At 32.9% G+C, this 15,305-nt stretch overlaps 1 protein-coding gene across 1 annotated transcript in view; it reads left to right on the top strand.

The window, feature by feature from the left end:
- pds5b (PDS5 cohesin associated factor B) overlaps window positions 1-15,305 on the top strand; it is a 46,518-nt gene that overhangs the window by 8,917 nt on the left and 22,296 nt on the right. Inside the window, exons 7-13 of the mRNA XM_051129651.1 lie at window positions 887-967; window positions 1,608-1,748; window positions 4,758-4,873; window positions 4,986-5,080; window positions 6,222-6,367; window positions 9,092-9,243; window positions 13,799-13,912. Of these exons, the coding sequence (XP_050985608.1) occupies window positions 887-967; window positions 1,608-1,748; window positions 4,758-4,873; window positions 4,986-5,080; window positions 6,222-6,367; window positions 9,092-9,243; window positions 13,799-13,912 (845 nt within the window). The remainder of the gene's footprint in view (window positions 1-886; window positions 968-1,607; window positions 1,749-4,757; window positions 4,874-4,985; window positions 5,081-6,221; window positions 6,368-9,091; window positions 9,244-13,798; window positions 13,913-15,305) is intronic.

Raw genomic sequence — 15,305 nt, 5'->3', positions numbered from 1 at the left:
ATTTTTGTTTAATGCATATTTGAATGTAATGGTTTAAGTTTTAATGCATGATTTAAATTGTAAAATATGTTTTACTTGTTGGTAATTATTTTTCGGTCTTTTATTTTGATATATTTTGTAAATTTTTTTTTGTTGTTTATTTATTTATTGGCTTTATGGTAATTTGAGAGGGGGAAAATAATGGAAAATGTCAGGAAAATAATTAATGAAATTGCAAGATAAAAATAATTTAAAAATACGTTTGAGCAAAACATGATTTATTTATTATTTATTAATTTATTTACAGGAAAACATGAATTTATTTATTTAAATGAACTAATGAGAAAAAATGGCAAGAAATAAAACAGTCTTAACAGGTTTTAACATTCATTTTATTTATTATTTGTTTCTTGACAGGTTTCATGAGATTTACATAAAACAAAAAATTTTTTTAAATGTATACAATTATTTATATATTCAATATAAGGATTAATATATATATATATATATATATATATATATATATATATAATATTATTATTATTATTATTATTATTATTATTATTATATATTTTTTTTATTTTATTATTATTTTTTTTTTAATATTTGCTTTTGTAGGTAAAACAGTGACCCCCTTTTTGTTATATTATGTTATTCAAATTATTTTTATTTTAAAACTGTTGTATTTATTATGCCAGCCATTAGTCCTTTTTTTTTCTAAAAATGGTACTAGCCACAGAAAAATAATTATAGCTTTTTTTTTTTTTTTTTTTTGCTCAATGTTTTTTCTTTTCTTCTAATGGTTGTCTTATTCTTATTCTTATTCTTATTCTTTTTTTTTTTTTTTCATGTAGTTTTTTTTAATTATTATATAAATTACATACAGTTTCTTCATCTTGTCTTACAGAACCTCAACAAACAAGCATATGATCTGGCCAAAGCCTTGCTGAAGAGAACCGCTCAGGCCATAGAGCCGTACATTACCAACGTGAGTAAACGAGATTGATTATGCTTAACTTTACATAGAATATACACCCTACCTCTTGACGGTTGTGCCAAAGTCATGCTGACTTACAAGGATACAAGAAAGGTCTTCTCATTTATTTAAATCATGAGTAATCCCTAATGAACCTCCATGATTTGACTCCAGCCCTTTTGCTTTCGAAAACTCGTTGAGGCTTGCAACATTAACTGAAGATCAAGAGCGCCTCTCCATGCTCAAACGGCATGTTGAGCTTAAACACATTCATCAGTAACACCCGCAGGAGCGTGCCGCGCTGCTATGCTATGAACTTTATTCCCTGCAGTGCTCATTAAAAGCGCCAGAGATAGCGAGAATAAGCGTGGAGGAGAATCCTTCTCAGTAACTCTAATAGATCAGCAAGGCCTGATTTACTTTTATTCTGTACATGCACTCTGTTGGAGACAGCCTCCCACGCCCAAAGGTGAAGCCACTTCGGGTTTCTTTTTAAAAAAATCTACTACCAGCTTTCTCAGACTGATCTCTAATCGACGCTATGTTAAATGCTGATGCCAGGCTGTTATGCACTGAGGGGTGCCGTATTCCAGTGACGTGCGGTAGACGCTGATGGATGCCAGTGTGTGATGTACAGTTTGGTGTGTTTCAGTTCTTTAACCAGGTGCTGATGCTGGGGAAGACTTCAGTCAGTGATCTGTCAGAACATGTCTTTGACTTAATCCTGGAGCTCTACAACATCGACAGCCATCTACTGCTGTCCGTCCTGCCACAGCTGGAATTCAAGCTCAAGGTAAGATGGCTTGATAACGATATGTGACATTTTGTCATCTTTGGGGATTTTAGATAAAGTGCTTTTTGCGTGTGTAAAGAATGGATTATTGATTTGATGATTTGATGATTTCCCTCAGTTCTAAAATGTAACCGCCATTATAAATGTATGATGCCTAATTTCTGTTTCAAGATTCAAGATTTTTGTCACATACAGAGTTATATATATGATATATAACCAGCAGTGAAATGCAGGTCTGCTCCACAGATTTCTAGATCTCTCCATCTCTAGTTTGTCCTGAACAGTTAAACTGCCTGCTGTTCTTCAGAAAAATCCTTCAGGCCCTACAAATTCTTTGGTTTTTCCAGCATTTTTGTGTACTTGAATCCTTCCTAACAATGACTGTATGATTTTGAGATCCATCTTTTTACACTGAGGACACCTGAGAGACTCATACGCATTCTTTTGAACAGAATGGAGATGTGTACGTTTTTCTTATTTTACCTTATTTTTTCATTTAGTACTACCTCTTAATGCATGATTTTTCCTTATGAAGCATCAGTACACGTTTGAACCTTCTGTAATAGTTGCATGTGAGCCCCTCAGTTGTCCTCAGTGTGAAAAGATGAATCTCAAAATCATAGTGTCATTGTTGGAAAAGTTTAAAATACACAAAAATGCTGAAAAATCAAAGAATTTGTGGGATCTGTAGGATTTTTCTGAAGAACAGTGTTCAGTTTAACTGTTCAGGACAAATAAGGTGAACGACTATCACTGAACAAAAAAACACAGCTGTGGATCATTCAGGAAACAACACAGTAATAAGAATCAAGTGTATGTAAACTTTTGAACAGGGTCATTTTTATAAATTCATCTAGTATTTTCTCTTGTGAATTATATGTAAACATCTTTTGTGTAAAATATCTTATTTAGGTCAGTAGAAAAAAAAAATAAAAAATAACACGCATTTTGTATGATCCCTCTTATATTGGTAAACTAATTAAAGTTTTGCAGATTCTGAAAGGTGGATGAACACTTTCTACCTCAACTGTACATGCATTATATCAGCCATTGACCACTCTGCTTTCTTCTGTTTGGCCTTGAAAAACACTTCTTTTTGTGGCCATCCTCACATTTTACTCTTTATATACTGATAGTTAAACGAAAACTCCACTTCCATAACAATTTACAAATAATTTGCTCACCCCCTTGTTATCCAAGATGTTCGTGTCTTTCTGTCTTCAGTCGTACAGAAATTATGGTTTTTGAGGAAAGCATTTTAGGATTTTTCTCCATATAATGGACTTCATTGGTGCCCCAATTTTGAACTTCCAAAATGTAGTTTAAATGCAGCTTCTAAGGGCTGTAAACGACCCCAGCCGAGGAAGAAGGGTCTTATCTATCGAAATGATAGGTCTTTTTTTTTTTTTTTTTTTTTTTTTGGAAAATAAAAATCTGTATACTTTTTAAGCACAAAAGCTGCTGTAGCACTAGCTCTGGGATGCATGTCCACAATGCGAAAATCGATATGTTTGTGTAAGAAAAATAGCCGTATTTACAACTTTATAAACCGTAATCACTAGCTTCTGCTAACTGTGGTACACGTTCACGAGAGAGTGGCATTTCAGCAGATGATGTAGGACGTAGACGTAGCACAAGCGAGAATATTCTAGTCTTGCATGCAAACCAGAACCTGTCTCCTCTTGGCTTATATTGAAATCCTCCTTTTTCTTTACAAATCCTTGTTTTATACTTCTAATTCGTGACCGGTGTTTTGTTTCGCTCTCTCCTCTGTGCATCCTTGTTCGTCACTTCTCACCAGAGCTTACGCTACTCCTGCATCAACCGCTAGAACACCACTTTCTTGTGAATGCATGTACAATAGTTAGCGCAAACTAGAGATTACAGTTTTAAATATGGATGTTTTTCTTACACAAACGCATCGATTTGCTTCAGAAGGCCTTTATTACCCTCCTGGAGCTGTGTGGAGCACTTTTATGATGGTTGGATGCCCTTAATTGGGCTTCAAAATCTCAACACCCATTCACTGGCATTATAAAGCTTTGAAGAGCCAGGACATTTTTTAATATAACTCCAATAGTATTCGTCTGAAAGAAGAAAGTCGTATACACCTACGATGGCTTGAGGGTGAGTAAATCATAGGGTAATTTTCATTTTTGGGTGAACTATCCCTCTGAAATCTTTCTTTCCCCTTCTAATGGCAGGGTGGTTAGAGATCTTGTTTTGGACGGATTTGACTGCTTCTAGGAATGCGTGGTTCCCCTGTAATGAAACCCGTATTGAGCCTTTAGGACATCTGTGATAGCTCATGATTAACATCTCACAACACCACAGAAGCAATGCCTTGTTTACGACTTTTTTTGCACCCTGTGGGAGTAAAAAACCTCTGGAAAACCTTGAGTATATTAATTGTGGTCAGAACCTGATGACACTCATGGTGTTTTAATAGCCTAATAAATTCTGCCCTCCAGTGGCTTACCTGACATTGTGTTATTGTGATAATTGAAAACTTGGCTCAGTTGTTTGTAAGTTAACTGAAAGTTAATAGATGTCGATTTTGCTGCTTAAAAATTGAGGGTTTGTAATAAATGGATCTACGCTTTCTGAGCGAAAAGATGCTGACATGTGGCATGAAAATGATTACACTTCAGCCGAGTCAACGATCCTTTCTTTCGCTTTCTTTCACTTTCTTTCACATGAGATTTAATCCAGCATGGCCTGGAAGCACAGTTAGCATTTTTCAAACTACCAAAGGTGATTGCTTTCTTTTGTGTTGGCTTTGTTATTAAACTTGAATACATTTTGACAAGCAGGTTGAGTTTGCGATTAGTGTATGAATGAATGTTATCGGTCTGTTTTGAGCTGTACTGTGTTTTATTTCTATGCAGAGCACAACGACGTGGAGGCTAAATAACTAAATGGGTTCATTCAATCTTTGTGCTGTAATTAATGTCCGCGGGCTTCGCTTTCTGCAGTTATTTCACCGGGAGACCCTTGTGTGTTTTGCAGAGTAATGATAACGACGAGCGCCTGCAAGTTGTGAAGCTACTGGCCAAGATGTTTGGTGCGAAGGATTCAGAGCTCGCTTCACAGAACAAACCTCTCTGGCAGTGCTACCTTGGGAGGTACAGCTCACGCACAACGTGTCCAATTACCTGTTTTTCTCTCTACACAAACTGAGAAACATTTCAGCAGAAAGACAGAGCTGAAAGATTTTGACCATCTGCGTTTTCTTAGGTTTAATGACATCCATGTCCCTGTTCGACTGGAATGTGTGAAGTTTGCCAGCCATTGCTTGATGAACCATCCAGACCTGGCAAAAGATCTCACAGGTACAAACTGTTCTCCTTCTGACTTTGACTACCCTAATATTTCACAACTGAGCATAAAAGTGAACATAAAACTGAAACTGACCCTCTGTACTTTCTTAAAACATGTTTTTGGTGTTATTGTGCACAATATATTGTTGTTTTAAATAAAATAGGTTACCCTAAATAAAATAACAAAAATGGCAGTTTGCTCAGTATTGTTTAGGGTAATGCAACACGTGAAAAATGATGCGAAAACGCATTGCAAAAAAAAAATAGTCACCACAATCCACTGGAAACATTTTAAAAAAAAAATATAAAATACAAATATATACATAACGTATTTTATTCATTATGTGTGTATTATCATTTTATGATTTATTTAAAAAATGGTTTTTATCCAACATGTAAAAAAAAAAAAATAGAATAACAGTAGAATAATTTTATTCATTTATTTAATGTTAAATATTATGTATTTAAAGCATTATTTTATTCATTTATAATTTTATTAGCAAAGTGTTTTTATCCAACATGTAAAAATATATATATATATATATATATAGAAATAGAATAACAGTTGAAAATTATTTTAATAATAATTATATTTAATATTATTAAATATAATTTAATATGTATTCAGTGCATTAATGAACTTATTTTATTAATAAAATCTTTCATCCAACACACACACACAATGTAATAATAATAATATAATATACATAAAAAAGTGTGCATTTACATTTTATTTAATATTATTAAATATGATTTAATATACTAATGCATTATTTTATTGATTTAGAATTTTATTAATAAATGTTTTTTTTTTTTTTTGTTTTTTATATATTGAATTCATCATAATTCCAGGAAGAGAACATAGATTAAACCAAATTTTGCAAAGAAATAGTTTCCACAATCCACTGCAAACCTTTTTGTAGTGCACTTAATTGAGAGAGAAAAAAAATATTATGCATGTCTTTTTATGTACTTTCATAAATATAATTGTTTTGTATGTATATTTGTTCACTTATTTATTTTAAAATTAATTTACTTCACATTTATTTCTATGGAATCCATTTTTTTTTAATATTTAATGCATGACACAATAAAAGTGATGCATTTGCACATTACACCAAATTGTGCATGTTTTTTTCTCTTCTTCCTGCAGAGTATTTGAAAGTAAGGTCACATGACCCAGAGGAGGCAATTCGACACGACGTCATTGTGTCCATTGTGACCGCTTCCAAAAAGGACCTTTCTCTTGTCAACGATCACCTGCTGAACTTTGTGAGGGAGAGGACTCTGGATAAGAGGGTATGTGGCAGGATCTTTTTATGCTTGTTTGTTTGCTGTCTTTTAAACATTCTTTATTAGTGCTGCAGTCATTTTATTTCATGCATAATATCCGAGGGCTTTTTCTCCCATTAGTACCCCAAATGAACCAGAGACTTTGACATCACCGCATTGAGGGCAGAGCCGAGCTGGAATACATTAGCTTCTTGTTTCTTTCCAGACACACTCCATTTCTTCTCACTATAATTTAATCAGCAGTCTCCTTTAGCCACCCGAGCTAGAGGGGATGGAATAATATAAATTGGACTATAACTCACATATAACCATTCCTCAGCCTTTTCAAAACCCTTTCAGGGAGGAATTTAATTGAAGGCCCCTCTGTGTTCCTGGACAAATGACACCGCAGTAGTCTAGGCGTATCTCCATCTCATCCTATTACACCTCGTTGGCTTCTGCTTGCCGTACGTAAGATGTGGTTTTATGCAGAAACTGTCATATCAGACTTTTCAGCTTCAGCTGTAGCTAAATGGATGTTTTGTCATTTTTATGCCTTGGTGAAACCTCAAAAGCAGCCATTTCTTTGACACATTCAGGCTGAGGCAAAATGTGACTACAAACTAGAAATATGATTTCTCTTCTTTAATGTCACCCGTTTTACTTTTTTTACTGTAACACTGCTCCAAAATTTAGCAAACTGCCCATCTAAGGCAACACTGTAATTGGCACAGTAGAGACGATTTTATGAATTCAAGATGGTTCAAAAGCACTTTTATTTTCTTGAAGGAAATGGGTACTTTTTGTAATGATTACAAAAGATTTCTATTTCAAATACATGCTGTTCTTTTGAACTTTTTATTCATCAGATAATCCTGGGGGGAAAAAAGCGTCACTGATTCCACAAAAATTTGAAGGATCATGTGACACTGAAGACTGAAAATTCAGCTTTGCGTAACAGGAATAAATTACATTTTTAAGTGTATTAAAATAGTGAACATTTATTCTTAATTGTAATAATATTTTACAATATTACACTTTTTACTGCATTTTTAATCAAATAAATGCAGCCTTGGTGAGGATTTTTATATTGTATCATTATGGCTCACTCCGTTGTCATCACTTGTAGTTAGGGGTCGACCGATATGTTTTTGAGGGCCAGTGCTGATACCGATTATTACAGACCAAGTAGACCGATAACTGATATTTTGAACTGATATATATGTATGGTGTAAAAATTAAAATGAAGAATAAGAAGGGCTCTGACAAAAACTTTAAGTTCTTTTAAATTATTTTATCAGCAAATCGGTTTTGAAAATGACCAAACTTCATATCGACGCCGATATTAAGTTATCGCTTGACCCCTACTTGTAGTGCATTATGGGATGAGTAGTTCATTCTCTTATAGAAGTACACAGTCTTCTAATATTTATGGGACTAAAACCCAATTGTAATTGTTAAAATGGTCACGGATCAGCGATCGCCACATAAAACTGATCAGCGGACCAAACCGTAAGACGTAGAGACATGAAACTTGGAGGGATGGTAATACTCACACCGCCTACAACTTGACCAAGGCTTGCCCCATTCGGCCTGAAGGGGGCGCTACAGCATCGGAAAGTACAAAATCGTTGGAATCCGTTGGAATTGGACAAGATGCATGCAGATTTGATCATGAGCCTGGCAGAATTTTCGGGTATTTCGCATTTTTTGACGAACCTGTTTTTGCGAACTAGTCCTAGGTTTTTTGCCCGATTGGAACCAAAGGTTCAGAAAGGCAGCCAGGTTCTCTGGAGAGTGAATATCAATAATTATCCAAAAAGGTGAACTATAGACTCCCTGTTGCAAAGGGACGCCAAAACGTTCTAAAGAGGCAGGGCCGCTTTTAGTAAAATGCCATTCGCATTTTCTAAGTGCGTAAACGATTGCATGTTGTGGGTTTTTTATTTTATTTTATTTTTTAATTTTTTATTTTTTTTGCGCATATGCACAATATTTGTATCATATGATGGAACTACTTTGCCTCTAGAACTATTGCCGTCAATCAAACTTTTTGTTAAATAATTAAAGTAAATATTATTATTATTATTATTATTATTATTATTATTATTATTATTGAGAAGATTTAGAGAACCTACTTTTGCGATCTAGTCCTTGGTTTTTCACTCAGTCTGGAAAGAAACACTGCAGTACAATTCTCTGGACTCTCTAAGCCAATAATTATAAAAAATAAAAAAAAAATGTTGAAATGTACCCTTTAGGAAGATATAACGGGGTTGTTTAGAAATGGGGCCTGTCCGAATGTACCCAAAATCCTATTAAGCCTAAAGGAAAACTTAAAACTTCACAAAGCCTGGTGAGCATATGCAACAGGTGATTGTAAACAAGCATGCAAAGTTTTAAGCAGATCAGACCACAGCTGCCGCTTTAACAGTCATAAATGTTAAAAACATAACATTTCTATGGCAAATTACCTGCATTTGCCAAAAATGCTTTTTTTCCAGTCATTGATTTATGTGGTTACAGACTTACTAAACAATTTCTTAAATGCCCTTAATCGCTATGTTTGAAGTGTTTTTTGCTGCAGATAAAAATAAAAACACAACATAACATCTTGTACCTATGAAATATCTGTTTTCTATCTTTCATGGGCTGCTGACCAAGTCGTTTTTATTACTGCTGGCTTTAACTGCTGATTTTTACACCAGAGCATCATAATCTCACTGAGTCGAGCTTCCTGTTATCTTGCAGTGGCGGGTCCGTAAGGAGGCAATGATGGGTCTGGCTCAGATCTATAAGAAGTACGCCTTACAGGCGGAGGCCGGGAAAGAGGCGGCCAAGCAGATCTCCTGGATCAAAGACAAACTGCTTCACATTTACTACCAGAACAGCATCGACGACCGGTGAGTGAAGTTGTTAAGCTGGCGGTCTTTCAATACTTGTGTGACATCCCTGGTTATTTTTAAATTCAAGCTTTATATATGGTTTATAAATTGGGTCAGTGGTGAGTGCTGCTTCCAGTCAGTGCTTAGACATTAAGTGGACGATACATAGATTTGTCTTGATAGAAATCTAGGGCCCTATGATTTCCATGATGAGGAAAATGCAGACGGAATGGTGGAATCTAGTCATAAAAATGGAATTTACTGTATAGGGTGGAATGTCACGGAATTTGGAAAATTTATAAGTAGGTCAGTACACTTAAGTTAAAACGTGATATGGATGAGTGTCTGTGAATGTTAAGCTGCGAAAATACTGTTTAAATATGAAATGTGAAACCTGCATGTTCTTTGTGTCTCTGTGTGAATGAATAGCGCAGAGAGAACATAATCTCTCACTTTTACGTTTTACTGTTTCTTTTGAGTAAAACTATCGTCATATACAAAAGAGAAACCTAAAGGTCTTCGCGGCAACCCGTCAAAATAAAAGTTTGGTTTAACTTAAAGAAACCACAATAAAAATATTACTTAATGTAATGATAGCACTACTACTACTAATACAGTTCTAATAAAACATTATCTTGAAAGGAATTATTTTGATTATAAATATTTAATGAAACCATTGAAATTGCATCCAGAAAATAGAATTTGGTAAAAAATAAATAAATAAAATAATAATAATAAAATTAATAAAAAAAGGAAAACTTTCGTAGGGCCTTAAATTAATTTTTCTGTTAAACTTTTAATAAATGTTTGTTTAATATTGTACGTTTCATGAATAATAATAAAATTAAATTTAACTATTAAAAAAAAATAATAATCTGTTGGCTGATTATACTGCATATATTTTTAATGGCCTGAACACAAAAAAAAAAACTAAAATATTTTTAATTTTATTTTTTATTAATTATATTTATAATTTGATTATTTCTGTATTTATATATTTGTTGGAAATAAATGATTTAATTTTTTTTTTTTTTTTTTTTTTTTAACAATATTAATTTGTTATAACGGTTAATTTGTAATTAGTTTTAATTTGCAGTAATGGCTCAAAATTGCACGAGCACAATGCAACTATGATGAGGTATATTTATACACGTACTCTAGTTAAAAATTAGGACATAATGCAATTTTGTGTAGAATTTCAAAGTAATTGTTTAAAAATGTAATGAAAGACTTGCCATTTTGACATCAAAAAATAAAATGGAATCCAGAAAAATTAAAACGGAAAAACAGAATATGAAAAAAACGGAATTTGGGAAAAATACAACGGATACATGGTTATGTATTTGTAATTATAAATATTGGAGCCTTAAATTATATTTTGCCATTTTAAGCAGTTGGCACATATGTTGACTGACAATTTTGACTGTTCAGACATTTTCAGTGCTTATTTAAGTAGCCCAAATCTTAAGTGTTTTAAAGTGTTTTTGGGGAAATACAACTCAAAATGTGCCTATTATGTGACATATCACTGAATGGGTGTCTGGAGACATCATGCTTGTCTCTGTGAAGGCCCTAAGCTCTCTAAACCATGAAAGACTTTTAGCATCAAATATTAAATGTGTTTCAGTATATGAAATTACTCACGGATGGCTGCCTAAAACACTGACACAATTTTCTGTAGTTACAGTTTCAAAAGCGCTGCTTTTTTGGTGCTGACTTATGATGCTATTGAAAAAGAGTGTTGGTGTCTGACAGGCTTTGAATGAGGCGTGAAGTCTGTAAGAGTTTGTTACAAAACAGAATCTGCTGTATGAAGGAGGTCTGTTGTGTAATTGGTTTTTATAAGGTCGTTCACAAGCTGTTGGAATTTAAAAAAAACACTGCTGGACGGAAGTTTTGTGATGCTGCTGTTTACAGAGAAAGTTTTGCGACGGTACTGATGCCACGACCCATGTCAGATATCTGCCAGTTTCCTCCTCGGCATTAAACAAGGCTTGAAGCGACTTTTAGATGCATCTAGACACCCAGTGGGAATGTTTATCGAATGAGAATATAGAAAAATGTCCTTTGAGAGTCTGTGCGCTTTGGCTGAAAACAAGAGAACTGTGAAAATCCTCAGTTGAACCTGTATTGAGTGATTCTGCAGAGCTCCCTGAACACAAGGCCGGTCGTAAAGAGAGAACAATGATGTCACCAGACAGATGCTTGCGAGCGCAGATTCGGTAATGCATTACGTGGAGTCTGTTTATATAATGCATAATAAAGTCGTCATATTGCACATTGTGTGTGTTGTAATGTAATACAATATCTTTTTTTATAAATGGTGGTAATCACTGTTGTGATACGTTATCAGGGTTCACACAATTTTTTTTTCTTCTGCTGGGCGATTTATACTGCCATTGTTTTTAGTGGCCTGACCATTAATTATTTTTATTATTTTTTTGTATTTATGTTTGTTGGAAATATTCTACCAGGTAAAAGTTTTTGAACAGTAAGGTTTTTCATGTTTTGTTTATTTCCCCTTCTTCGGCTCACCAAGCCTGCATTTATTTGATCCAAAATACAGCAAAAGCAGTAACATTGTGAAAAAAAAAAAAAAATGACTGTTTAAAATAACTGCTTTCTGTTTGAATATATTTTAAAATACAATTTTTTTCTCCAGTCTTCAGTGTCACGTGATCCTTCAGAAATCATTCTAATATGCTGATTTGCTGTTCAATAAATTATTAAATTATTATTAATTAAAAAAAAAAAAATCATTTTTATTATTATTTTTATTATCAATATTTAAAACAGTTGAGTACATTTTATCAGGATTTTTTGATGAACAGATTTTTTTTCTATAAAGAAATGATAGAAATTAGTACTTCTATTTAGCAAGGATGCTTTAAATTGATCAAAAGTGATGAAGACATTTATAATGTTACAAAAGATTCAGATTAATGCTGTTCTAACTTTTTATTCCGCAAAAAAACTGAAAATTCTGTCACGAATAATAAATGTTTCTTGAGCAGTAAATCAGAATACTAAATGATTTCTGAAGGATCCTATGACTGGAGTAATGATGCTAAAAATTCAGCTTTGAAATCACAGGAATAAATGACATTTGAAAATATATTCAAATAAAAAAACAGTTATTTTAAATAGTAAAAACATAAAAAAATTGTATTGTTTTCACTGTACTTTGGATCAAATAAATGCAGACTTGGTGAGCAGAAGAAAAAAATCTGGTAGCATGTTTTTTTGTTTGTTTTTTTTTCAAAAATATAGGTTTAAATTGTTATAGCAGTTAATTTAATTAGATTTAATTTGCATTAATGGCTCAAAATTACACAGGTGTAATTCATACACACAGTTTAATTGAAAAGGACGTCATTTAATTTGTGTATAATTTCCAACCATTTAAACTAGTTGTTCCAATAATAATGAAAGACTTGCAATTTTGACAACTTAATCTAGATTAACCAGCTACATAACTTGAAGAGATCTTTCTGTTCAAAGGTTTGAGATCGGTACGATTTTTGTTTTTGAAAGAAGTGTCTCAGGGTCACCAAAGCTGCATTTATTTGATTTAAAAATACAGTAAATCCAGTAATATTGGTAAATATTATTGCAAATCAAAATAGCTGTTTTCTATTTTAATATATTTAAAAAATAATTTATTCCAGTGAAGGTAAAGCTGAATTTTCAGCAGCCATTACTGTAGTCTTCAGAATGTAATATGCTGAATTGCTAGTATATTTTTTTGTAACAACACTATTGACTGATTTAATTTGTCTCTACTAAATAAAATTATTTATTTATTTAAAAAAGAAACTCAAACTGACACTGACTTTTGAACAGCAGTATATTTACTTCAACAGAATGCATCACAGCAAACCAAATTTTTACATTTGCAAGGAGCATGTGAATAAGCAGTACTGGCTTATTTAATTTTGAGCACTAGATATGTCCATAGGAGGTACATAAGGCACAGTGAATGCATCACAATGCACAAAGAACACCTTTTGTAATGTTTTATTACATACAGGCTTCAAATAAACTCTTTCCACAGATTTGCCCCACATTGAACCCTAGACTGGAGCCACAGGATGAGAAATACAGAGATGGTCGCAATTTGTGGCTCGCAACTTTTCATTTGAAATTTAAATGCACATGCTGAGTTCATTTGCGGTCTTTTTTGTTTGAAACATGATTCTTTATCCTGTCTTGTAATCATTTCTGACCTTGTTGGTGTTTTTGTGTTTTGCAACGAGCAGGACTTTTCATTTTCAAGCCTTCCTGGCATGTTGCATACAGCTTGCTCAGATTGTCCACGTGCCCATTTTGAACTCTGCACTGATGAGTTGGTTTACAATGTTATTGCATCATTAAAGCATGTAATGACAACTGTGCAAATGCAATTTCGTGTTATGATTGGGTCATCAATATGAGATTTGTGCTCACTTAAATGCCATCCAAGATTTGCGTTATAACGGCACAGAAAACAATGTGCAATGTTAAAGGAATTTAAATTTAATATAAAAAAAACATAAATCATATCAGATTTGTTTTTTTGTTTTTTTTCCACTAGGTTGCTTGTGGAGAGGATCTTCGCCCAGTATCTCGTGCCTCACAATATAGAGACTACAGAGCGAATGAAGTGTCTGTATTACTTGTACGCCACATTGGATGGAAATGCTGTCAAGTAGGTGCAGTAATTCTTGTTTTATTCATCTAAACCATAGGTGCCCTAACCAAGGCCTGCAGGCCAAAATAGGCACCTGGTGACCGTTGTTTTAGGAACCGTTAACTGTTGTTATATGAAGTTACATTTACATTGGGTCCAGAAGATAAACTTGCCATTGAAGCATGTTCATTTCCAATTAATATTTTAGTTTTAACTTGTTGTTGTTGTTTGGAAATTTTGTTGTTGCATTGAAATGTGCAAAATATACATGCTTTTGTAGATACTGATTTATATAATTTACAGTTAGTTTTGAATTATGTGTTATAAAAAAAAAAATAATAATAATAATAGTAATAATTAAATAAAATAACAAAATAGTTATTTTTAATATAATAATAATAATAATAATAAAAAAAAAAATGAACGATAATAATAAAAATAATTTCAATAAAATATAGTTGAAGCATTTCTAATTAATATATTTATAACTTTTTTTTTGTTGTTGCATTGAAATATACAAAATAGTGTTGTCACGGTACCAAAATTTCAGTATTCGGTACCAATACCAGTGAAAATCCACGGTTCTCGGTACCAATTTCGGTACCAAATCAAAACACAAAAACATGAATTGAACAACACTATTTTTATTTATAACAAACAAAAATAAAACAAAGTTTTGACTTGGAAGCTGGTATTTTGGGCTGAGGTGATGAAGCATTTGCTGAAATCCCCATTTTTCACTGTATAAACTGGCACTTGATCCATACATGTGAATTCAGCAACAGCTCGGTTCAGTTTTCTTGCCTCAGGTGAGTTTTTGTCATACTTCTGCTGCTGAAAAGCATCTGGAACCGTTGTCTGCTTAGGAGTTTGGTTCGTGGTCTTCTTCAGCCTGCAGCTGTAAAAGGAAAATATAATATACTTGAGTAAAACAATGGGCTGAGTCTAACTAAATGCAATATTAGATTGACACCAGCTAAACAGAACTTTATATATAACTTTTCAGTAAATAACAAACCTCAGCTTTTTATAACAAAGTTAGATAAGATTACTTATATTGAGTGTAAGATATCAATGTTACACAGACGGAAACTGTCTTATTAAAAACACTTTACAAAAAGACTCCATTTAACATGACTTAAAAAAACAAGTGTTACATAGCAATTATTCTCTTAATTTCAAAATGTATTAATAATTTATTTTAAATTAAAAGTTGTATCTGTTAACATTATTTCACGCACAATGAACAAACATGAACCATCAAATGTTTGTATAAAACAAAATTCACACACATTAATTAATGTTCACTCACTGTAACTTGATGTTAGATAATATATTAAGTCATGTTAATGAATGGTATCTTTTACCAAACTATACAGGACTGTATTTGACTGTACTTTTATTTAATCAA

This window comes from Labeo rohita, chromosome 15 (assembly GCF_022985175.1).
Source record: "Labeo rohita strain BAU-BD-2019 chromosome 15, IGBB_LRoh.1.0, whole genome shotgun sequence".
Lineage (NCBI taxonomy): Eukaryota > Metazoa > Chordata > Actinopteri > Cypriniformes > Cyprinidae > Labeo > Labeo rohita.
This window is presented reverse-complemented; position numbering and strand designations above follow the sequence as displayed.